This window comes from Macrotis lagotis, chromosome 1 (assembly GCF_037893015.1).
Source record: "Macrotis lagotis isolate mMagLag1 chromosome 1, bilby.v1.9.chrom.fasta, whole genome shotgun sequence".
Lineage (NCBI taxonomy): Eukaryota > Metazoa > Chordata > Mammalia > Peramelemorphia > Peramelidae > Macrotis > Macrotis lagotis.
Window position 1 is genome coordinate 487,392,675 of NC_133658.1, and position 26,747 is coordinate 487,419,421.

At 35.4% G+C, this 26,747-nt stretch overlaps 1 protein-coding gene across 4 annotated transcripts in view; it reads right to left on the minus strand.

Moving 5' to 3' along the window:
* REV1 (REV1 DNA directed polymerase) overlaps positions 1–26,747 on the minus strand; it is a 102,995-nt gene that overhangs the window by 7,134 nt on the left and 69,114 nt on the right. For all 4 annotated transcript variants that reach the window (XM_074213780.1, XM_074213779.1, XM_074213778.1 and 1 more), the window contains 5 exons: positions 14,854–14,982; positions 13,203–13,357; positions 11,609–11,728; positions 8,810–9,030; positions 2,202–2,374 (listed from right to left, as the gene is read on the minus strand). In XM_074213780.1, coding sequence (XP_074069881.1) covers positions 2,202–2,374; positions 8,810–9,030; positions 11,609–11,728; positions 13,203–13,357; positions 14,854–14,982 — 798 coding nt within the window. The remainder of the gene's footprint in view (positions 1–2,201; positions 2,375–8,809; positions 9,031–11,608; positions 11,729–13,202; positions 13,358–14,853; positions 14,983–26,747) is intronic.

The window sequence follows — 26,747 nt, forward strand, 5'->3', positions numbered from 1 at the left end:
ATTTAAATCTTATTCTAGAAGACGATGGCAAACCATGAAACTTAGTCCTTTATGAGTATTTAAAGGTATAATCAGAGGCCAAAGAGAAAATTTCTCAGTTCTGTCCTTTTAATTTCCAATCTGGAATAATAATGTGGGCCAGGGTTGCATCAGTATATCTAAAATTTATCTGCAACTTTCACAAGCATATAGTTAGGGGGGCAGCTAGGTGGCGCAGTGGATAGAGCACCAGCCCTAGACTCAGGAGTATCTGAGTTCAAATCTGGTCTCAGACACTTAATAATTACCTAGCTGTGTGGCCTTGGGCAAGCCGCTTAACCCCATTGCCTTGCAAAATCAAAAAAAGTTTTCCCTAATCAAGAGAATCCTTCATAATTCTTAATATCTACCTTCCTAGATAGTAAAGAAATCTAGTTGAAAATACAGATTTATTGAGACAAACTTAAGTTCAAAAAATTGCAACTTAGAGGTCTTCTATTCTAACCCTCTGACTTTATAGATGAGAAACATAAAAGCCCAGGGACGAACAGTGATTTATTTGCCCATCAGTCAGCAACAGAGGTAGGAAATCAGTTTCATTAATTCCATATTTAGTGCTCTTTCCGGTGAATCACTGTCTTACAGTGATGAGTCTTCTTTGGGTTGGATGAATAATAGTTACTCTTTAGTATTCTACTGGCACCTTATATAGCTCAGGGAATAAAGATTGATGATATAACAAATATAAAGAAAGGTAGAAAGAATTGTGAGGAAGTTATTACTGCATTATCCTACATCTTGGGATACATTCATATACTTGAATATTCACATGCCTTCTAAATCTTTTATTTTCCAGACATAACTCAGTTCCTTCCTAATTTGGCTTGGTTTTGTGTCATCTTACTAACCTGGTGATTTTTTTCATATGCTCTGACACTTGTCAACATCTTTCTTAAAATGTGATATCCCAAAAAAACATAGTCTTTTTTGTCTGCCACATCACAACTAGTAGTTAGATCATTTGTAATACTACTTGTCTAGCCATTTCTTGTTATACTTAGAAAGTTGATTTTTTGGAGTAGAACTTCATATTTGCATTAAATTTCACTTTATTAGATTAGACCAAGTCCTTTCCTGACTCCAAGGCTGGTGCTCTGATCACTGTTCAACCTAACTGCCCCCAAACTAAGTCCTTTCCGATCTAAATTTCATTCTCTAATAAAAACAAAGAGTCCACAATAATGTCATTATTATTAGCATTCCATACATCACTACCTCCAAAGCGAGCCTACTTAAATCAACAATTCAACTTATTTTTGAAGCCCTTGCTATTTGTCAGGCACTAGGTATCTGAAAGGCAAAGGCAAATATGAAATAATACTAGCCCTCTATAAGGTGCTTATACATTAATGTGGCAGAAATGTGCGTAAAAATTAAAATGAATGCAAGGTAGTTTTGGGAGATAGTGTAATAGTAGCTGGAGTAATAGGACAATCTTTTCATAGAAGTGCACAGTTTGCAGGGACCTGAAGAAAACTAAGAATTCCAGAAAAGCAAGTGGAAGGAAGAAAAGCATTCTAGCTCTGCAGGAAAGTCAGGGCAAAGGCTGCAGGATAGGAGGGGAGGAGTCACAAGTAAGGTCCATCAAGAAGCCCAGTAAGGCTGTACTCCAGAGTTTGTAAGTAATAAGGCTGGGGAAAAAAAAAAAGACTGCTACCAAGGTTATATTCCTGGATTAGTGAGAGGCTGATGGTGCTCTTGACAGTAACAGGGAACTCTGAAAGAGGGGTACAACATGAGGGGTGAACAGAGATAGATGAGGTTATGTTCCAATTTGGACATATTGAGTTTGAGAGGTCTCCCAGGTTAGATGCATGAAATTGGGGTTCAAGAGAAAAAGTAAGGCTAGGGGCAACAGCTAGGTAGCACAGTGGACAGTGCACTGCTGTGCAGTCAGGAGGACATGAGTTCAAATGTGACCTCAGACACTTAATGATAACCTAGCTATGTGGCCTTGGGCAAGCCACTTAACCCCATTGCCTTGCAAGCGTGCGCACACACACACACACACACACACACACAACTAAAAAAGTGTGTGGGACAGTAACAATACTTGGTTTTATTTTGAAAACAGGCTTTTAAACAGCTTCATGAATCCTTTCTTCATTGTTTACTATCAGTAAACATTAATTTTAAGTAATTATATATTTAAAGAGACCTACCTAGCAACATTGTCACAAATTCCATGACCACCAAATTTGGCTGTTTCTACAGGAGCCCCTGCCTTTCGGACCATGATTTTCAGAGTTAGTCGTTTACCCTTCATTCCAGCAGCTTCAAGTCTTCGCTGAATCTCTTCTGAAAGACTCATTAGAAAAGCTTCTGCTTCCTTGGGCTAAGGATTAAAGGACAATTATTATTCACAGAGAATGTTTGTTCTTCCAATTGCTTTTCAAAAAATTTTATTTATTTTAAATGATACAATTTTCCCCCTAATCTCGACCCCCCCCCACAAAAGGCAGTTTGTCAGTCTTGACATTGTTTCCATGTTGTACATTGATCCAAGTTGAATGTGATGAGAGAGAAATCATATCCTTAAGGAAAAAAATGAAGTTTAAGAGATAGCAAAATTATGTAAGATAACAGGTTTTTTTTTTTTTAATTAAAGGTAACAGTCTTTGGTCTTTGTCTAAAGTCCACAATTCTTTCTCTGGATACAGATGGTATTCTCCATCTCAGATACCCCAAAATTGTACTTATTGTACTGATGGATGGACTTGCTCATTCCATCAGAGCAACAATTAGGGGCTCTCTGCAAAATTGCCTTCTGTAGGGGGTGGGGGAAATAAGATTAGAAGAAAAATTTTAAGACTCAAAATCAAATAAAATCTTTAATAAAAAAAACAAGCAAACAAAAAAAGGTTGATCATCGCCCCCATGTTGCTGTGTTTTTCTGGTTCTGCTCATCTCACTCAGCATCAGTTCATGCAAATCCCTCCAGGCTTCTCTGAATTCCCATCCCTCCTGGTTTCTAATAGAACAATAGTGTTCTATCACATACATATACCACAGTTTGTTCAGCCATTCCCCAATTGATGGATATTCACTCAATTTCCAATTCTTTACCACCACAAACAGGGCTGCTATGAATTTTTGTACAAGTGATGTTTTTACCCTTTTTTATAATCTCTTCAGGGTATAGACCCAATAGTGGTATTGCTGGATCAAAGGGTATGCACATTTTTGTTGCCTTTTGGACATAATTCCAAATTGCTCTCCACAAAGATTGGATGAGTTCACAGCTATTTTCCATTCCTGTTTCTTTTTTGTTTTGTTTTTTGCTTTTTAGGTTTTTGCAAGGCAAATGGGGTTAAGTGGCTTGCCCAAGGCCACACAGCTAGGTAATTATTAAGTGTCTGAGACCGGATTTGAACCCAGGTACTCCTGACTCCAGGGCCGGTGCTTTATCCACTACGCCACCTAGCCGCCCCTGTGTTTCTTTCTTTTTTTTTAAAATAATTTACGCCCCCGTGTTTCTTTTTTTTTAAATAATTTATTGGGCGGCTAGGTGGCGTAGTGGATAAAGCACCGGCCCTGGAGTCAGGAGTACCTGGGTTCAAATCCGGTCTGACACTTAATAATTACCTAGCTGTGTGGCCTTGGGCAAGCCACTTAACCTCATTTGCCTTGCAAAAACCTAAAAAGCAAAAAACAAAACAAAAAAAATATGATAATAGGGGCAGCCAGGTGGCACAGCAGACAGAATACTGGCCCTGGAGCCAGGAGCACCCGGGTTCAAATCTGGCTTCAGTCACCCAAAAATCACCCAGCTGTGTGGCCCCAGGCAAGCCACTCAACCCCATTTACCCTGCAACCCTCGCTAACAATGACAACAATAATAACAATAATAATAATATGCTTTAGTCTGTGTTCCAACACCACCAGCTCTGTCAAGGTGGACCACATTTTTTATGTCCTGTGTGTTTCTAAAACATCTTTATTTTAGGAAATTATTCATATGAATACACCTTTGGCTAGGGCTTTGAAAGAGTCTAAAAGTGAGACTTTCTTCTATTAGGACAAGCAAAGTCCTGAGAATGAGGTACAACAGATAAGGTTTTCAGTTCATCAAACTACAGATTCACACAATTCACATTCAAATACACACTACAAAGTTCTGCTATTTGGGGGGGGGGGGGGTTTGCAAGGCAATCGGGGTTAAGTGGCTTGCCTAAGGCCACACAGCTAGGTAATTATTAAGTGTCTGAGACTGGATTTGAACCCAGGTATTCCTGACTCCAAGGCCAGTGTTTTATCCACTACGCCACCTAGCTGCCCCCTGTTATGATTTTAAAAATTATTCATGCTCTTGTTCACTCCTTTTAATCATGTCCAATTCTTTGTGACCCCCATCTGAGTTTTGTTGGCAAAGGTACTGGAGTGGTGTGGCATTTTATTCTCTAGCTCATTTTACAGATGTAGAAACCAAGGAAACAGGGTCAAGTGACTTGCCCAGGAACACACAGCTAATAACTGCTGAGGCTGGATTTGAATTTAGGAAGATGAGGCTTCTTGACTTCAGGCCCAACAATCTATGCACTGTGGCGCCACCTACCTGCCCTATTTATGCCACGGTTTCCTCAACAGCCAGGATAAGTAGGAAAAATAAAACAACTTTTATTTGAGCTTGGATCTCATGGTGTTCAGAATCAATGATCTTGGAATCAAAAGACTTGGATCCCAATTCTAAGTCTATTAATTTAGTAGCAAAAAGACTTTGGGCAAATGAACTTAATATTTCTAAATTTCACTTTATTTATTTGAAAAGGAAGGATAATGTATTTATATTACTGTCCCTTTAGTTTTGCTATGCGTAAAACACTTTGTTAAAGCACTACACATCACAGTTCTTTAAATACATTGGCAATTCCTTTCTTATCCTTGGGAAGGCAGAGACTATACAAATCCCTCCATGGTCACCTAGACTTTATATTACTCTACACCCAAGTTTAACAAAAGTTTGTTAGATTTAATATAAATGCAAACTTTTAAAATCACAAACATACCTAGCTCTTTTGACTATTTTAATATTTAAAAATCATTTTTATACTGAAGGCATGAAAGTAACTCAGGGGTACTGTATATTGATTGAGGATAGTGCAAACTGAAACTGAATTTCTATAGAAATGATTTGGGCATTTTAAATAAAAACTGAGCTATGGCTCAAAATATCAGCAAAATTATATTTATTATATATTAAAACCTTGGTATATAAGTAATTTAAGATACTATCAGTTAGAAACGTTTTAAGTGATCAATGTGGGCTGTTTTACAAGATAAATTCTCCAACTAGCCATGTCCAAAAAGAGAAAACATGCTATTTGCATTCTTAGTCCATTTCTTTTTGTGGAGGTGGATAGCATGTTTCATCATGAATCCTTTGCAAGTGTGTGGCAGGTCATAGTGTTGATTGGAATTCCAAAGTCTTTTCCAAGTTGACTATATGCAGAATATTGTTAGTATTGTAGTACTGTTTTCCTGGTCTGGCTCACTTCACTTTGCATAGGGTCATACAAGTCTTTCCAAGATTTTCTAAAACCATTTGCTTTTCATGTCTTTCAGCGCAACAGCGTTCCATCACATTCCCATATTCTAACTTGTTCCGTCATTCCCTAATTGATGGGTATCCCCCTTTAGTTTCCAACTTTTTTTGTCACCATAAAAGAGTTTCTATGATATTTTTGTATATAGCCTCTTTTGCTCTTCTGTTCTTTTTAAGAGTACAGAGCTAGGAGATATAGTGCTAAGATTAAAGGGTAGCCACAGTTTAAAAAGCCTTTTGGGCATAGTTCTTATTGAGTCCCCTTTCCAGACTCTTAAGCTGGGAACCTTTCTGGACTCCCTTATCTTTCTTAGGCAAGTGTTGGAGGGGGCAGGAGACAAGAAAGACAAAGATGACAAATTCTCCAAATACACCAAGGTCTGGTCTCCAAGGTCTCTGTTTACTGAACCAAATACCAGTGCTTAAATACCTCCCCAGTCTCTAATCCACTTCCATGGCACTCAGTAAGATAAGGCTCTGTTATGGAATAAAGTTTAGAGATACAAAATTTCCTTTGTGTACTGAGTTTAGCTCTATCCAAATTTTACTATGTTGTCTGGTTGTCATTGTAATTAATGAAACTTTCTAATATTTGATCTTTGACTCATTCTATAGTTTCCAATTAAAATTTTAATTTATGCTTCAAAGGTCATTTATTAAATGTAATTTTCATTACAACTGTGATCAGAAACAGATACATTTAGTATTTCTGCATGTTTGTGAATTTTTTTCAGTTTTTGTTAGGATGCCATTAACAGCCTTTTCAATTCCCCTTTAATACTCTCCAGAGTTCTATTATATCTAATTTTTCTAAAATTTTGTTCATGTCCTTATTTATTTTTTGGGTTTGATATTACCTATGTCTGAGAGAATCAAACTGTTAGCTACCACTATTTTAGTTTTTTTACACTTGTAAATCATTTAACATATCCTTTAAGAATTTAGATCTTTTCCATTTGGTGCACAACTATTCACTTTTGATATTAATTCATTGTCTATAGTACCATTTAGCAATTTATCTTTTTTTTAAAAAAATGGGTCTATTTTAATATTTTTCTTCATAGCTTTCAGGTTGTCTGGTGAGTTTTAAAACCTCTCCCATTGGGGTGGCTAGGTGGTGCAATGGATAGAATACCAGCCCTGGAGTCAGGCGTGCCCGAGTTCAAATTCAGCCTCAGACACTTAATAATTACCTAGCTGTGTGGTATTAAGTCACTTAACCCCATTGCCTTGCAAAAAAAAAAAAACCCTCTCCCATTTATTTTACAGGCCAATTGTTTTTCCTGAGATATTCCATTTTTCTTCTATTTCTTTTTTATCTTTTGATGTTGTATCATTATTTCTTAATTTCTCATGGAGTCATTAGCTTCCATTTAACCAAGTCTAATTTTAAAGGAATTTTTAAAGTATTGTTTTGTATTCCTTTTATCAAGCTGTTCTTTTTTCTTTCATTTTAAGGTACCATTTTGGTTTTTAAGGTCATTTTTAAAAATCACTTTTAACAATTCCAGGAATTTTTGTTGGGCTTATATCCAATCAATGTTCATTTTTTCTGGAGGTTTTATATGTTGTTAATTTTTAGTCAATGTATTCTGTATTTGTGTCAAGCTTCATCACCATGGTGGTTCGTGTGTGTGTGTGTGTGAGAGTGTGTTTGTGTGCGCATGCGTGTGCATGTACTAGTACTGGGCTCTGTGCATTTTCTAATAGCAGAAGGGGATGTAGGAACTTCTGTTATTTTATGGACTACCACAGCTTTCACAGTTGAGTCTGGGTACATGCAAGTTTTTAGTGCTCCCAAACTGGTACCATCCAGGAGAGGTCTGTTCACTGCCTTTCTGGCCTGAGCTCTGCAATCCTACCCAGGTTTCAGAGTATTAGCTTAGGTATAATGAGGTGTCAGTAGACTGCTGCTGAACTCCATGACTATTAGCTACTGGGAAACCCTGAATATTTGGAGCATCTAAACTGCTGGTTGCCTTTTGGTGGCTTATCTTAAGACAAGATCTGAGGCCCCCAGCTCTGTTCCTAGAATTTGGGCCACACTGTTATGTTTCCCAAACCTATTTCTTGCACAACACATAGATAGGGTGGGTCCATGCTCCTTAATGATCACTCTTCTCCATCCTGGATCCATAACCTGCAACTAGGCAATGAGAGACAGAACTCCCAGTTAGAATCCTGTACTTTCAAATCAGTTTTGAGAAACCATGGGAGCTCTTCCTGTTCCAATGGATCCTACCCTGGAGTTTGGTCATGACCCTCATATTGTTTTCCTGCTACCCACAACTCAGTTCTGGTCAGTCCCTTCCCCCTGGTATCTACAGGTCTGTCTCTCTAAGTGGTCCTGTGCTGGAAAAATGACTGACTTTTTCTTGTTTTTCCCCATTCAGAATTCAATCTACTGTTCTCTGTATTATCAAGGAGAAGGCATGCTGACTGGGATAAACAAAAATGATCCTCCCCCCCCCCTTGACTCTATCCCAGTGATGGACAATAATCTCCAAAATGGACTCCCTGCCTCATCTCCACCTTTCTAATACAACTTCAAGGGAGGTACTAAAGCATTTTTCCAAAAGCACAAAGCTAATTAAGTCCTTACTGCTAATTCAATATATTCCATGACTCTTTCACCTTTAAGACCAAATATTAATTTGTTTAGTTTTTAAGGCTCCTCATAACTGTTTTGTTACTTTTAAGTATTTTTACATGTACTCTCTTCTCCATGTATTCTGAGGATCTCATTCTATTGAGATATTTGCTATTACTTTCATGTGGGAAACTCCATCTCCCATCTCCATTGCTTTCAGTTGGCTCTTCTTTCTGTATGTTTATACGTGTGTGTGTGTGTGTGTGTGTGTGTGTGAGAGTGTGTGTGAGTGATGTATCCTAAAAACATCTTTATGTGCGTATTATTTTCCTAGTTAAAAACATAAGCTCCTTAAGGTCAAGAACAGTTTCACTTTTACCTTAGCAAATTCAGAGCACATAGAAGACACATTATTCAGGCCAGAAAGACAAGAACTGCCAACTTTCTTGTAATTTATGTAACCCTAGCCTTATAACAAGAGGAAAATTGAGCTAAATCAAAGCAGTATAGATGTTAAGCACTCAATGTCACAGTCCGCCCCACTATTAGAGGCTCCCAGTTTACCTATGAATATAGGGTAAAAATATAAAACATACATATAATATTATAAATCAATGGTCTTGTCAAATGAATGGTACCTGGGTAAACCTTATTCCATAGTTAATCTCAGCTGAGACAGATTTTCTTTCTTTTTCTGTTCGAACCGGTCTATCATCCAAACCCCGACAGAACCTATAAAGCATCTGCCCTGTCTTTGGGCCAAATTCTTTCTGTAGTTTTGACATGGTTATGTATTGCAGGTCCCCACACGTTTTAATTCCCAAAGACGCTAATTTTGATTCCATTGTTCGACCAACTCCTAGGAGAAAATATAAATGCTTAATAAGTTTATAAAACTAAAATACTCAAAGAAAATCATTATAAATAACAACGATCAGCATTTTTAGAATATCATTTATCCAAATGTAATTTTTATAAATATAAAATCCTTCAGAAAATCCTTGTAAACAAAAATTTTAAGTGGAGAAATAAAGTACATAACTATTAAGTTACATGTCTGATTAATCTTTTTGGATTAAAAAAGATTTGTGTTTTAGGTTAAAATACTTCTTTTTAAGACCTGTATGGGGCGCTAGGTGGTACAGTGGATTGAGCACTGGTCCTGGAGTCAGGAGGACCTGAGTTCAAATCTAACCTCACACACTTAATAATTGCCTAGCCCTGTGACCTTGAGTAAGTCACTTTAATCCCAGTACCCTGCAAAAACCAAAAAACCAACAACAATAAAATAAACCTAAGATCTGCATAAATTCTTAAAAGATAAATCTGAACAAAATGATACATTCAAACTTCAGAAATATACCCTACTAATTAACAGGAAAAAAAAAACTTTTTAAAAAATTTCCCCGGGGACAAGTCACTTAACCCCATTGACCTTGACAAATAAAAATTCTCTTAGCTGAATGGCAATTTTCCTCTCCTGATTTAAGTTATACTATAATGTATGACTTCAACAGTTCAAATGTAAGGATTTTGTGCTGATTCATAAAATACGACCAGCTAAAAGACCAAGATTCCCTAAACTTTCTACTAATTTGACAAATGAATGCTTTTGTGATAGCAAATTTAGATAACAGGAACTAGGTATGTTTAAGTTGGGGTGACATATTACACTAGATTTAAGAACAATGATCCTCACATTGTAATGTAGCATTTAAAGCACTAAACAATCTATTCTCAATTTACCTTGAGAAGTCTCATTGGACATTGCTTCACTTTTGCACTTTGTGATCTTGCCAAATTGGCCTCTCTTTCCTCAAATATAACACATCTCCTATCTCCATACATTTGCACTAGTTATATGAATGAAATGCATCTCCTTGAGATTTCTGCTTTACATATCCTTCTGTTCCTTTCAAGAGGTATCACAAGCTTCATCTTCTGCATTAAATCTTTTCCTCATTCCCAACTGCTAGTGTTCTTCCTTCCATACTGCCTGATACTTCTCTGCATGTTTAATTATTTTATTTATATATGAATATGTACATGTGATACACACACACACACACACAAACACACACACACAAACACACACATATAATTTCCCCATTAGAATGTAAGTTTTTTTACAAATAGAAACAGCTTCTTTCTTTGTACTTGCTAATTCAGCCTGGCACAGAATGATGCTTACAAAGATTTCTAAGGTTCTAATATATTTCAGTGAAAAACACTGATTCTATTTTGTTCTTCACAGGATTCTCTATCACTTTTATTTGCACTGCTAATTTATCACCCATCCCTTTTTTAACTATGATAGTCTCTTGGGATAAACAGATCTTGAAAAGAAATGACATGGGTCTCATGACACCAAGTCTCATTAACAACTATTGCAGCATATCTGTCTCTAAAGCCAGATATGCATTATTATTATTTTTTTTTGCAGGCAAATGGGGTTAAGTGGCTTGCCCAAGGCCACACAGCTAGGCAATTATTAAGTGTCTGAGGCCGGATTTGAACCCAGGTACTCCTGACTCCAAGGGCCGGTGCTCTATCCACTGTACCACCTTGCCACCCCCCAGATATGCATTATTGCTAGCTCCTTTCTAAGATACTGGTCATTTCTACTGCTATTTATTCTTCCTAATATTTTCTGTGGTATCCAGCTATATCTGAATACAGTCCTTATTCCTTTGCTTAGATTTAAAAGACTTCAGGCAAATATAATTTTGTAAGTTCCCCTGGAAAAAGAGTCCATTTTTTTTTTTTATATTTAAGCTGTGGTCAGACATCCAAAACTGCTACTTAGACACCACCTGAAGGTGATCAGTTCCCAGGCAAACTTTTTCTCTTGAGTCCCAGACATTCAAATAGAGTAGGAATAAAAATAAAATTTGTTTTCCTAAGATCTTCAGTTTCTTGCCCAACCATTAATAACTCTTATTGTCACACATACACACACACAAACAGTTACTACTAAATTGTGAGGTCAGTTAAGTACACAAGACATAGTTTAATCTATATTTTAGCAACACAAAATATTTCATACTATTTTTATGGAAACGACGAAATAAGATTTGTAAGGGGTTGAATGGGAAAACACAGAAGATCAGGTAATAACAATTTAATGTTCATTTAGTCTATCATTCTTCTTTTCAAATGAGATCTTAGATTTTAACTTACAGCCTTGATATCACTACACGAAAAATTTTGGATTACAGTATCAATTATTAAAAATATATATACACAAATACATTAAACAAATATATACTAAAAACACAACTGATGTTCATAAAAATTCAAGGTAAAGCTCTTTAAGTATTTATGTTCAAGAGACTTTGAGGACTACAAAAGCACTACTGTTCCTGCTCTCAAAATTTAATTATTAAAATAGCATTTGCATGGGAAAAGAAAAAAATACAAAAAATATCTGAATATACCTGGTAGACTAGTAACTAATTGCCCTCTGATAAAATCATCCACTTCCTCTGGTTTTAAGTGATATTGTCCATCTGGTTTGGCTTTCCTTGTTGCCATTCTGGCCAGCAGAATATTGGAACCTATAAAGTCAAAAAGCAAGAAATCAGCTTTATAAAAAATTCACTATAAAATTTGGTCTTTTTTCCCCATTGTCCCTAGAAAAGTGTCTTTATCCATATGTTGAAAACTTCAACCAATTAAGTCCACTGCATTCAGGACAGTACAAAAAGCAATCTTTTAAAAGCATTAAGATTATAAAAAGAAATCTTACTAAATTCTGAATCATTAGCCAAGATCCCTTATATTTTGATCCTATATTACATATATGATTTTTATTATCATTATCATTACTAATTTATTTGGGTGAGGTAAGGCGGGAAAGTCCTGGTCTCCCTATTTTGCCCAATGCAACAGTCACTTATGGGTTGGATCTCATTGCTTAGTACACCCAAGTTTTGACCCTGATCTATTTCCAAACTGAGCCTCTTTGAGATATAGTATAATTGAGTCCCTATTCTGGTGGTTGACCATATTGGCACATGATCTACTACATCTATCAGTTAACCTTTAGTAGCAGTGCTGCTCAAAAATCCCACCCTCAAGGGATCCACTAGTCTCAGTTTCATTAGTAGCAGGAATTATAGACATCTGCCTTCAAACTCAACCAGTTCAATTATTATTATCAAATATTCAGAGTCGAATATCAGGAAAGACTCAAGTGAGAATCTTCCCTCTGACCATGAAGACTCATTTAATATTTTATTTCCTTAAGTTTGTACAATGGGGAAGTTTACAGTACACATCTCAGGATTGTAATGTGATAATTCATATAACAATCTTGCAAACTGTAACATAGGGTATAGACAGCAACAATCATTATTATTTAAAATTACACCAAGTCAGAAGCAATTGGAGGGAGGGGACAACAGATTAGAAAACTCTATTCAGTATATATATCATGTTCCAGTTGCATATGTTGTTCCAATAATGAATAATTTATAAAGTAACGTAGGAAAAAAAATTCCCATTACCTACACACAATGACATTCAAGAATCCCAAATGCCAGAAGCAAATGTTTAGAGAGGCAAAAGAACTTCAAGCAATATTATTTCAGGTTATGTTAACTTCCTTTGGTGGAATGGGATACATCAATGGACTACATTTATAGTTCAAATTGTGGATTTGGAACTACATAAAAGACCAGACCCAAAGATTGGTCAGTAATAGTTCAGTGCCATCTGTACTTAGTCCTCTTTTCTTAATATGCTTATCAGCAATAATTTTTTATCAAATTTGCAACAGACAAAAAGCTAGGAAGAACAGCCAACACAAGAGTTTGGATTAAAAAAAAATTAACAGGCTAGAACATCAGGACAAAGTTAATATAGATACATATAAAGTTTTAACCTATTTGTAAAAAAAGAACAATGAAAATACAAGATGGCCAGAAAACAATTTATTTGAAAAAGATAAGATGATATTAGTGGACTGAAGCAACAAGGAGCAATGTTTCCAAATATGCTATATAAAAATAAGTTACATAACATACTAACCCATCCCAACAGAAGCAGCACATTTAGTCTGGTCTTTGATTTCAGTTCGTATTGCATTTGCAAATTCATCAGGAGTAAGTCTGGTCTCTGCAAGAATTTCAGTGATATCTACTAGTGCTTCATCACAACTGACAGCTTCAATGTTATGAGTATAGCTAGCAACACAAAGTAAAAAAGGAGTGAGTCATTAGTAGCAGCTCACCGTTTGTCAAAAAGAATATATTACAAATAATATTTTAACAGGTAAACCTACATTATGGAATTCTTGTATACTATTATAATTGAAGTTATTTCCAAAAGTTTTCTTTAAATTCTAATTTATTAAGAACAATTAAAAAAATCACCCCACCAAAGTTTTTGCATATGGAGCATTAACTTGCAGCCATATGAATTAACATGAACATCCCTAAAGTTTTGAGCAAAAATAAAATAAATGTGAAAATATAAAATACAGTAATTAATAAAACAGGTACTGTAATATTACAAAAGATAGAATAATTTTTGCCTGAACTCTACTAGAAGAATTGAAAAGGGGGGGAAAAAAGGAGAATATAGATAAATTATTTACCACTTCTTTCCCTGACTACTGTAAGACAGCATTCACAAATTCCCTTAATTCACTGCAACCTTTAGTCAGAATTCCTCTGAATGACAGTTTGAATCTTTAAAATTTTCCTAATATTAATATAGTAATAATTATCCCAAAGGGCTGACATAGATATCCATCTAATCTTAGGGGAAATGAGATTTTACATCAGAATGTAGGATTCTAAAACTAATGGTACAAAAATAAAATTTCTTTTGTTGCCTTTAAATGTGTTCACAGGCTACAAAACAACAAAATGAGTCATTTCTTTGCTCCTCAAAAATGACCCTCCATTTCTTGACATTTTCCCTTTGCAGTGGTGGACACTCCAATGTCTGGAATGCACTTCCTCTAGAATTTAGTTTCCTTCAAGACTCAGCTTAAGAAATCCCCCCCCCCATAGCCCCACACAGTTCTACATGAAATATTTCCCAATCCTCTCCAACTTATTAGCACCCTCAAGACATACTCATATTTATTTTGTGATTTCTTTCCCATTAAAATGTAAGTTCTTTATGAAAGAATTTTTCATTGTTTTTATTAATATCCCAAGGACTGAACATAAAGCCTGGCACACGGCAGTTACTTATTAATTTGCTAAAGGTCTGAATTCAGTGACATTTATAAAGAATTACTCAAGTAGAGACAAAATGATTCTTTTTAGGGATTGATGTAAAATGATTTTCACATTTGGTGATCAAATAAATTCAAATGACCTTTAGGGTTCATCTGAAAATCAAAATATTTAAAATAAACTTCAAAATTCACTTATATCAGTAGAAATTTACTAAAATAAATTTGGGCTTGTTGCTCATAATTGACTCATTTATAGCTCAAAAATTCTACCACATTTTTACATTACTTTCATTTTCAATATGTATATTACATTGTATTTACATTTTTTATCCCTTAAGTTAAACAATCAGAAAACTCTTTATGTGGAGATGAAATAGGATAGGACTACTGAAACAAATGGTAACTCCTTTGAGTTTAAGTAAAAAGCAATAATCAATATTAAAGACAAAACATAAATATCTAAATATAAAGCTATACTTTACACATTACCTTGCTAATGTTTCATACATTGTCCTAGCAACTTCTTTGTATGCATGGAAATCATATGGAACAGCTTGAAGATTTGGACACAGTTGTTTGGCTTGACCAAAAAACATTCCATTTCTTATGCCAACTTGTCTAAAGAAAAAAAAATAAAAGTATGACAATCCATTACATTAAATATTTCTTAATATAAAATAAAAACCTCAAAAAGTCTTTAGGTCATTTAGAAAATTCAGAATTTTAAGCTAAGTAGTCAAAATGAGGTTTTAAAAAAAAACCCCAAAACATCAAAAATACCAATCCTCAACTATTAGGTGGCCTATATTTTACATTTTTAAGAATTCTGAACTTAAGTAACAAATAAAATGGACATTTCCAATACACATAAAATAGGAAGAGAAAACTAGACATGTAACTTTCAGAGTTGACCTGCTATAATTTGATTCTTTTTGACTTTCCTTATTTTCTCTTTTCTTCATCCTTTAAAAAATGCTTCAGTGACCTCAGGCCCTAAAAGTTTTTTTTTCTCGTACCTTATACTTAAATTTTCCCTGCGTCCCATCCCTACCTAAATTGGAAAATAAGAAAGAGAGAAAACTGTACCAAATATACACTGGCAAACAAAACAAATTCCCTCATTGACATCTAAAAACTATCTTATCTTTATTTTTTAAACTAAAAAATTATATGTATCTATTGAATTTACTAAAATAATCAAATAAATATTCACAAATATTGCAAGATATAACATTTGGCAATTGATGAGAGATTTTTTTTTAAATTTTATGAGGGAAAGGGCTGGTTCCATCGAATCTCATACACCTTTGTCATCCCTTGTTTTGATGCTAACGTGCTATATATACATCGTTAACATTAAAACCAAAGAGTAGGAATTTATTGCCAATGAATCCCTCCTGCCAACATTTATTATCTCCAAAGATCTAACAGGCTAAAAAACTACTCAAAACAAGGCTTTATGACAAGGAGATAAAATCTACTCAACCACCAAATTCATGATTGACCAATTCTAGATTCTGGTAGCAACTCCACTGTGATTATATTGTAGATTCAGGATTTTGAGAGACCCAAATGTAAGTAGCAAATTTAAATTCTGCTGTATACCTAGATGCTGCATAATACTTTCTGAGTATTTAGATAATTTGCCAGGAAAAACCCATTAACTATGAAATTGTACATGAGCAAAATCTTTATTATATTAATTTTTAGGAAACCTACAACCCCTCAAATGTTACAAATGAGAATGCAATGTTTCAAAATGCTCTTATTTGTATAGGTACTGACCCAATTAACAAACATATTCAAGAAAAAGACAGGAGTTGACAACCTCAGGTCACTAAGAAGTCAAATAATTTTACTTAATATATAATTATAATAAGTGTTATTTTTTTAGACCAATTCAAAACAGCAATTTTTAAGAGAAAAAACCTAGGAGGGACAGGCACAATAATACCACAAGTTCCAGCAAAGAAAGTGAAATTTACAATAGGATTCCAAATCTTTAAAATTAAATTTTGTTAATTATTATCAAATGTATTTCTAAAATGCACGGTCTGTTCTCTTGCCTTTATAAAAAAATTATCAAATACATTTCTATAATTTGGAAAATTCAGTTATTTGAAATGAAGACTCACTTCATAAAAAGAATTTGTCCAGGATTCCTTTAAACAACAAGCTATATAAAATATTAAAATAACTTAATGCTCTTAGATTTCTACTTCATCTACGAAAAGCTATAGACATTTGAATGAAAATGCAATAACATACTGAATATTCCAGGACCACCAGACACCAAAATTAAGGTCAAAGAAGTCTGAAAAGTTATTATGCAGCAATAAAATCAATAAGTGAAGTAAAAATATCATTTGAAGGAAGGAAAAACAAATTTGGTGAGAGGATTGTGAAGAGGAAAAGGCACCAAAAGAATACTAAAAATACAAAGAACTCCTTCTTTATAAAAACAATCACAAGTAAAACATAGTCCTATAATATAAAGACATTTACACTGGGGGGGGAACCTAGTTGATTTCTAGGCATTTTGAAAGTGCTTTATTTGCAAAAGCCATTCCCCAATTGACAAATGGTCAAAGGACATCCAAAGGCAATTTACAGATGAGAAGATCAAAGCAATCCATAGTCATATGAAAAATTGCTCTAAATCATTACTTATTAAGACAAATGCAAATTAAAGTATCTCTGAGGTACCACATCACACCTCTCAGACTGGCCAATATGACCAGAAAGGATAATGATCATTGTTGGAAGGGTTGTGGGAAATCTGGGACACTATTACACTGTTGGTGGAGCTGTGAACTCATCCAAACTTACTGTAGAGAAATTTGGAACTATGTCCAAAGGGCAACAAAAATGTGCATACCCTTTGACCCAGCAATACCACTACTGGGTCTATACCCTGAAGAGATGATGAAAAAGGATAAAAACATCACTTGCACAAAAATATTCATAGCAGCCCTGTTTGTGGTGGCAAAGAATTGGAAATCAAGTAAATGTCTTTCAGTTGGGGAATGGCTTAGCAAACTGTGTTGTGTGTGTGTGTGTGTGTGTGTGTGTGCGCGCGCGCGTGTGTATGTCATGGAACACTACTGTTCTATTGGAAACCAAGAGGGATTGGGAATTCAGGGAAGTCTGGAGGGATTTGCATGAACTGATGCTGACCAAGATGAGCAGAATCAGAAAAACCACTGTACATCCTAACAGCAACATGGGGACGATGATCAACCTTAATGGACTGGCTCATTCCATCAGTGCAACAATCAGGGACAATTTGGGACTGTCTGCAATGGAGAATACCATCTGTATCCAGAGAAAGAACCATGGAGTTTGAACAAAGTCCAAGGATTATTTCCTTTAATTTAAGGGGAAAAAAAACCGGATATCTTATTGTCTGATCTTGTTATCTCTTACACTTTATATTTCTTCCTTAAGGATATGATTTCTCTCTCATCTCATTCAATTTGGATCAATTGTACAACATGGAAACAATGTAATGACTGACAAATTACCTTCTGTGGGGGATGGAGGGAGGGAAAGAAGATTAGGGGAAGAATTGTAAAACTCAGAATAAAATATTTAATAAAAAAATTTAAGAAGTTGCTATTTGCAATGTTTATTTATTTCTTCAGTAAGCTGTTAAACCAAATAGAGTAACAAACAAAGCATTAAATTAAACAGAAGACAGGTTTTTACTCCAAACCAAAGGCAGCAGTTCAAACTTTCATAAGTTTGGGAAGGAAAAGACAATTAGAATCACAAATCTGTGACCAACAACTCCAAACCCTTCAACTTCAGAAAGTACTTTTTTTGCTTATTTGGCTTAAGCCTGAAATAATTTTTTTAGGGGAGGGGCACAGTGGATAGAGTACAAGGCCTGGAGCTGAAGACTCATCCTTCTGGGTTCAAATCTAGCCTAGCCTCAGACACTTACTAGCTATGAGACCCTGGGCAAATCACTTAACACTGCTTGCTGCAGTTTGTTCACCTATAAAATGAACTGGAGAAGGAAAAGGCAAACAAGTCCAGTATCTTTCTCAAGAAAAGCCCAAATGGGGGTGGCTAGGTGGCACAGTGGATAGAGCACTGGCCTTGGAGTCAGAAGTACCTGAGTTCAAATCTGGCCTCAGACACTTAATAATTACCCAGATGTGTGACCTTGGGCAAGCCACTTTACCCCATTGCCTTCCAAAAACCAAAAACCAAAACACACACACACACACACACACACACACACACACACACACACACACGGAAAACCCCAAATGCAGTCACAAAATGTTAAATGACTGCAAATGGGGGCAGCTAGGTGGTGCAGCTGATAGATCACAGGCCCTAAAGTCAGGAGGATATGAGTTCAAATATGACCTCAGACACTTAATAATTACCTAGCTGTGGGGGCCTTGGACAAGCCACTTAAATTCATTGCCTTGCAAAAAAAACAATAAAAGAAATGACTAGAGGTGGCTAGGTGGCGCAGTGAATAGAGCACTGGCCTTGGAGTCAGGAGTACCTGGGTTCGAATCCGACCTCAGACACTTAATAATTACCTAGCTGTGTGGCCTTGGGCAAGCCACTTAACCCCATTGCCTTGAAAAAATCTAAAAAAAAAAAGACTGAAAATGATAAGATTCTTGATAGGAGCAATAAAACTTATTCATTACTTACCATTTTTCAGTAAGAATGGAAGATATGTATTAAGAGTACTCCTGGTAAAGAGATTTATATATTGCTTCATTGATGCTCACAAGAAACCAGTTAAGTACATACTCTTATTATTCTCATTATATAGATGAGAAAACTAAGGCACTGAGAGATTAAATGACTTGACTAGGGTCACATTTCTAGTATCTTGAGACAGATTTTGAATTTAGATCTTACTATGTCCAAATCCAGAACGATACCTACTCATCTTTTGATTTAAGTACACACACACATTCTGATATATGTACATATGCACGCGCACACACACACACACATATCTCACACATATAAATGGCCTTTTCTTTTTCTCTACTTCCTTTTACCATTCTATATGTCATTTCAAGATGGCCGTACATGAAAGTGGAATTACTCTCAAGTAAAACCTTCTCAACAGTCTTCTAGAGCCCAATAACTTTTTAATTATTCAACATCTTTCAATTATTTTTTAATTATTATAACATCTAGAATTGAAAAAAATGATTGTTGTATCAAAATTGATGAACTGATTAAGTCTTCTGACTTTTTTTAGTATTAAGAATGCCTCTGAAATGTGGTAGTTGAAGATAATTTTCACATAATTTTTTTTTATCTCATCAATCACTGAAACTGGCAAAGAACTTTACCTGCATTCTATGTCAAAGATTCCTCATAAAACTAAGAAAAATAGAATTGTACACATGAGGAAATTGAGGCTTATATGGGTCAAAGTGATCACAAAGCTATTGTGTTTGACCCAATATTGAAAACGGGGTAGTTAGTTCCTAACTCCAAGTACAATACTAGCAATACATCACACACTGCAATGGTTTATTATATAATATTTGCAATTAACATTACCATTCTACTAGTTATAGTTCTTAAGAAACAGGATAGATCCCAGGTAAAGACTAGAGTGAATAGTGTTAGAATGATAAGTGATCACCAATGTCAAAGGATCTTAGGAATGGAAAGTTACTGGGGGGGGGGGGTGTCAAATTAATTAAGGGCTTTCATTATTACTCTTGCAGGAGAAATACCCTCCCCTACTCCTATTTAGAGCTTAACTAATAGTAGCAGTAGTTGTTTCAGTCATGTTCAACTCTTTGTGACCCTGTTTGGGGTTGTCTTGGCAAAGATACTGAAGTTTGCCATTTCCTTCTTCAGATCATTTTTATAGATGAGAATTAAGGCAACAGGATAAAGTGACTTGTCCAGGTTCACAACGCTAGGAGTATCTGAGGTCAGATTTAAACTCAGAAAGAGGAGTCTTCTTGATTACAAGTCCAGTGCTTTTTCCACACTGCCCCATCTAGTTGCCCATCAATAATAACACTATATAACAGGAATTCCTGTAGCAGCAGCTATGGAGTATAAGAATATTCTCTTTTTGCTAAAACTAAGAAGGAAGGATTCTTGGTTTCCTCAATTCCTGCTTCAAAGGAGCTGCAGACCTTGCATAATGCTGTTCCCACTGCTGTGGATATTTACTCCAAACAGCAGGTGACAATTTGTCCATTCCATCTTTGTGTATCTCTTGTCCCTGTTCTCCCTTAAATCCTCCAAATGGGGTTCATGTCACATACTGAAGATGTTTTCTAGATCTCCCTACATTATATGGATACCAATTGGTTGAGCAGTACAGAAGAATACTGCGCTAAAACAGTGAAAGGCAAAGAACTCAAATTCCAATGGAAATGACATGTACAAAATTACATTGAGACAAGATATATAACAGGTAAATGTAAAGTAATCTGAGGGAAGGCAAGAAGTGGTGGGATTAGGAAAGGCCCATTGCAAGAGGAGGAACTTCAGCTAATTCTTAGAGGAATATAGGGAAGATGGAGCTGAGGGAAAGTATTCTAAGCTCACCATAGGGCATAATCAGTGAAAACTCAGTTTGGAGAAGTCTTGTTTACAAGGAGAACAAGAGTCAGTGTCCCAGAATCTTGGGAGGCTGGGGAAGGGAATAAAATGTAAAAATAGACCAGAAAACTAGTATTTGGACAGGTTGCAAAATACTAAAAAAGCCAATGGGAGATTTTACAGCAGTGGAGTAAAATGATCAGACCTGAATTTTAGGAAAATAAGTTTGCTTGCTGAGTGAGTGGGAGATGTACTGCTATGAGGAGAGAGACAAGAATCAAGGTATTCCTTACATTTATTCATAAAATTGCCTATTATAGTTCAGACAATGAGTATCCTCCATCCACTTGATTCTTTGGTATGAATAATTAGGTCAAACTATTTGAATGATTATAAAACTCATATAAGAGGCTCTGCAATATTTCAGGGTTTTATTCAATAAACAAAGTAATCTGCAAAAAGCTGGTGAACATTGACTTCATTGCATAAATCTCATTAGATAAAATCAGAGAATATAGAAATTATTGTTCTTTTCAGTCATGAAATGATTAAAGTTTGAGTCAGGTAGCAGTTATAGGTATGGAAAACTGGGGAAATACAGGAAAGATCATGAAGGTAGACTAATCAGATTACTTAAACAGTCTAGGAAAGAGGAAATTAGGGTCCACCTCAGGGTGGGTGAATGCAGGAAGAAGAAACAACAAAAATGAGAGATGGTAAAGGAGAAGATGACAAAATTTAGTAACAGAGTAGACATGTGGGGTAAGAGAAAATAAATCAAGGATGATCTGCTTATCTATCCTTTAAGTAGCTTGAGAGAAAAAATTAAGTTCAAAACCTACCTGAGCCTGACAAGCTTGTGTGATCATGAGCAACCTGTTTCCACATCAATAAAATGGGGATTACACCCACAGAATGCCTTGTAAAGTACAAAGGAGAAACTGTATACAAAACATTTTTGCATTATATTAAACTTCTATATTTACTGTCAGTATTATTTATCTCCTTATTAATAATCCTTTATCCCTATATATTCTGAAGACTGAATTAACTGGAAAAAAAACCCACCTCAATATTATGTTTTACTGTATTTTTATTTATTTTGTTAAGAAATCCCCTTAATCTCGTTTGTTGTGGAATGTTGTGGGTCACAAAACATCTGCAGGTTGAATGTTTGGCACTATTTTATACTGTTTCTCCTGCAAAATTCTTCATTCATATGCTACATATTACTTGCCCTAAGCACACATATCTCCAAAGTTATTTGGGTAGCCTGAAACAATTTGTTTTGTGGGGGATAGGCAAGTACAGTGCAGGGTAAATTATGAACTTTCATTACTTGTTATCATATAGAAAAACAAGAGAATATTGATATTAAACATTTCATTTAAGTTAAGCTTTTTGGTAAGGTAGGGCAGAGGATAGAATACCAGGTCTGAAGTCAGGAAAACTCATCTTTGTACATTCAAATCTGACCTCAAATACTTATTAGCTGTGTGACCCTGGGCAAGTCATTTAAACCAGTTTGCCTCAGTTTCTTCATTGGTAAAATGAGTTGGAGAAGGAAATGGGAAACCACTTCAGTATCTTTCCAAGAAAACCCCCCAAATGGGATCACGAGTTGGACAGTCAGAAAATGAGTTCATTGAGAACACTGCACAGTTCCCAAAAAAGGTAATCTGAGACATTTGTATGGGATTTGTCCCTTTTGTGATCAATTTATTTCACAGTATCTATCCCAGATACACACACACACACACACACACACACACACACACACACAGACTACCTCTGTAGATTATTCATACAACTGCATATTATAGTTTAGACAATGGATATCCATCATCCACTTGATTTTTTCGGAATGGATAGTTAGATCAAACTATTTGAATGATTTCTGAGAGGCTCTGCAATGTTTCAGGGTTTTATTCAATAAACATAAAGTTATCTGCAAAAATCTGACAAACACTGACCTCAATGCAAAAATCTCATTAGATATAACAGAGAATATGCAAAAAAAAAATTATCTTTGACATTACACCTTTCCAGGAAACATTTGATTTTTTAAAAAATACTCATGAGAAAACATCTTAATGAGTCTTTAAGGCATTATTTTACATTACTACATCAAATGCTTTTAAAAACATGAACATGAACTTCAGTAACATTTTGTATTCCTGATCCTATCAATTTGTCACTTTAGAGTCCTCTGTTACATACCATATTGTTCTGTGAAATGTTAGCCTCTTCATAAAAGAAATCTTCAATATGTGAATACAATAATTTTGGACATTTTACAGAGATGCAAATTTTGTAGCAATCATCTTTTATCTTAAGCACTTGTATGATTTTAGCATTAAGAGTTGTAATGAGGGGCGGCTAGGTGGCACGGTGGATAAAGCACCGGCCCTGGAGTCAGGAGTCCCTGAGTTCAAATCCGGGCTCAGACACTTAATAATTACCTAGCTGTGTGGCCTTGGGCAAGCCACTTAACCCCATTGCCTTGCAAAAAAACAAACAAACAAACAAAAAGAGTTGTAATGTTATGGTTCTACACTCACTGATTGGGAAAAAAGATTGGAGAAAGCTTTACAGTTACTTTCTTCTAGATCCTCTTTCCTCTCTAAATGCTCTTTAAGTTTGTTTTCCTCTTAGGAAACGACAGCTGAGCTCTAAGACCCCTTTTACCTCTACATCTATGATCTTATAATGTGTTTCTAAAACTTTTTTAATAGACTTGTTTTCATCTCTATTGTTGTATTATGGGGATTATTTTTAAAGCAATAACATTAGATATGTTGTTTTAGGAGGCAATAATACTCAAAATTGACTCCATTCTCCTCCACAATATTTTATAAATAAGTTTACACTATAAGTGTTGCCCTTTCCTGTCAACTTTATCCAACAAGAGTAGGCTGAGTTTATTTTCAAGATTTTTTGGTCTCCTTATTGTGACAATTTATAACAATTTTACTTATGAAATACTGACATTATGTTATTTTTATATACTTTTATATACTTAACATTTCTAGTGTCAATGACTTGTTTAAAAAGTTCAGGTTAGGGCGCCTAGGTGGCATAGTGGATAAAGCACTGGCCCTGTAGTCAGGAGTACCTGGGTTCAAATCCGGTCTCAGACACTTAATAATTACCTAGCCATGTGGCCTTGGGCAAGTCACTTAACCCTGTTTGCCTTGCAAAAAAAAAACCTTAAAAAAATAAAAAGTTCAGGTTGAAATTAGCTCAATTATATAAGTTACTTTCCATCTTTTAGTTTGGTAGTGATTTTTAACTTCACCAAAGTCAGTCTCTACATAGGCAACTGATTAATAAATGACCCAAATTGGTAACTAGTTACTTCTACTTATTTAGATTACAGCCAATTACTTTTTTCTTTTTCCGTCTTTTTGTAAGCACAAGATGCTTCTCAAGTGTAATAGATGCCATTCATATAAAAAAAAGTATACAGGGTAACAGTTTTAACATTCAATTGTTTCCAACTTTTCATGACCCCATTTGGGGTTTTCCTAGCAAAGGTACTGGAGTGGTTTGCCCTTTCCTTTTCCAGCTCATTTTACAGGTTAGGAAACTGAGCCAAATAGGGTTAAGGGATTTGTTTAGGGTCACACAACTTGTAAGCAAATGAGATCAGATTTAAATTCAAGAAGATGGGTCTTCATGATGACATGCCGGGCAATCTTATCTACTGTGCCACCTATCTGTCCATTTAGGGAAAGACAAGCATCAGGATTTTGGACATACCATAAATTCTTGGTCCCTTTCATTTCTAAATTCTGATCATTTCCCTTTTTTTTTTAGGGCTTTTGCAAGGCCATTGGGTTAAGTGACTGGCCCAAGGTTACACAGTCAGGCCATTATTAAGTGTCTGAGGCTGGATTTGAACTCAGATTCCTGACTCTAGGGCCAGTGCTCTATCCTCTAATCATTTCTGAACATAAATTTCATAATCTTTGGAATGTCCAATTTTACTTACAATAAACCAACAATGGAAATACATGGGTAGGTTTGAGAGACAAAAACTAAATTCATAATAGTACTAATATAATTTAAGTTCAAACACAATAAATAATGATAGAATTAGCTTTAAGGATTTTCAAAAATTTTTATAAGTGTAAAAGGATCCTGAGACCAAAAAAGTGTGAGAATCACCACAATAAAGATTTCAAGAATTAAAATATGCACTCATTTAAATTGCAGGAGTTTTATTGAGTTTTTCCTACATCCTTATACTCTGCATCATACATTGGTAAATGAGCTGTACTTTTCCTCACGGTATTTTTTTCAAATATTCATCATAACCACTGTAATACAAAGACCAAGGACTTATTAAATAATGTTTCTTGTTGCCTGTGGATACACAATAAAAACTCTACCAACTTTTTCACTAAAGCAAAGAGAATCTGTGGACTATCTTATAACTTAGCTACAAATTTCTTTTGTCTTTTGATTTTATTTATATTAAGAATGCCAAGGGGCTGCTAGGTGGTGCAGTGGATAAAGCACTGGCCCTGGAGTCAGGAGAACCTGGGTTCAAATCCGGTCTCAGACACTTAATGATTGTCTAGCTGTGTGGCCTTGGGCAAGCCACTTAACCCCATTTGCCTTGCAAAAACCTCTTAAAAAAAAAAAAAAGAATGCCAAGCCACATATAATTCAACAGCTCCTTAAGTTTATCTACTTAATTACTAATAAATAATTTGCAATTCGAGTACCAGAAGTCGATTATATTGACAGATGATCTAAAATCTATGAAAAAGCTCTGGCTTTATCACTGTTTGAAATGGAAGGGTAGTTATGACTGAGTACCATTTTGTTCTATTCTTTACATCAATAGCTGCTGTGGATAAAGAGTTTACCACCCAACAGCCAGTCTACTGGTGCTAAGCTTATCTACTTAACGAAGCTGGGTCAGAAAGGAGACATACAGTCAGTTGCCAGGGCCATGTACAAAGCGTTCCCATCAAAGGATAACTTGTCAGAGCATGCCCATGGCTACCTTTGTTAAATCCAGGACCATTTCATGAAATGTTTTACAAATATCATCTTATCTGACAGCAAGGCAAAGATAACCCAGCACAACTTCTCCCTGTAAACATAGCACTCTTTACACAAAACAGTGCTGTAGTTCTGTGCTGACTGGATTATCTTCATTTTATAGATGATGACATTGAAGATTAGGAAGGACCATAAGAGCATTATCTAGTGAGATATGAATCCTAGTTTTCTGAATATAGAGTAGTTCTCTGGCCTGTCCAAAGATCTATAGCTAAAAAGTGAGGGGCATGATCTAAGTTTAGGTCATCACCATATCATATCTAATTTCTGTCCACAAGTAAAAAACTCACTTCTTTCTAAGACTATTTCTCTGAAAATGGCTCACATTAGTAATTCAAGGCTTCTATAGTGTTTTTATTAATACTATCTCATTCATGCTTTAAACTGCCCTAGGCGATTACTCAACTAAACTCTACTTCCATGTTTCCAATGGGCAGTGGGTTAATGGACTGAGAAAAAGAGACAAAAGAACATGGTTCCTTTTTCCAGGTATGCAAGTGATAATTTGTTTAAGTTTTAGAAGATAGAGTCTAACTTGTATACTGATTATACTTTTTTCTCTTTTTGGGGGTGGGGTGGGGATTGAGGGGGAGATAATGCTGGGAATAGATCTGAGACTTCAACAATGTAGAAATCCCCAACAAGAATGTGTTCTTCAAGACAATAGTAGATTCTTCTCTGAAATCTTCTAGTCTTAGAAAGCTTCCCTAGTCATTGAGGAGAGAAGGAATATACTAAAGTCCTAAAAT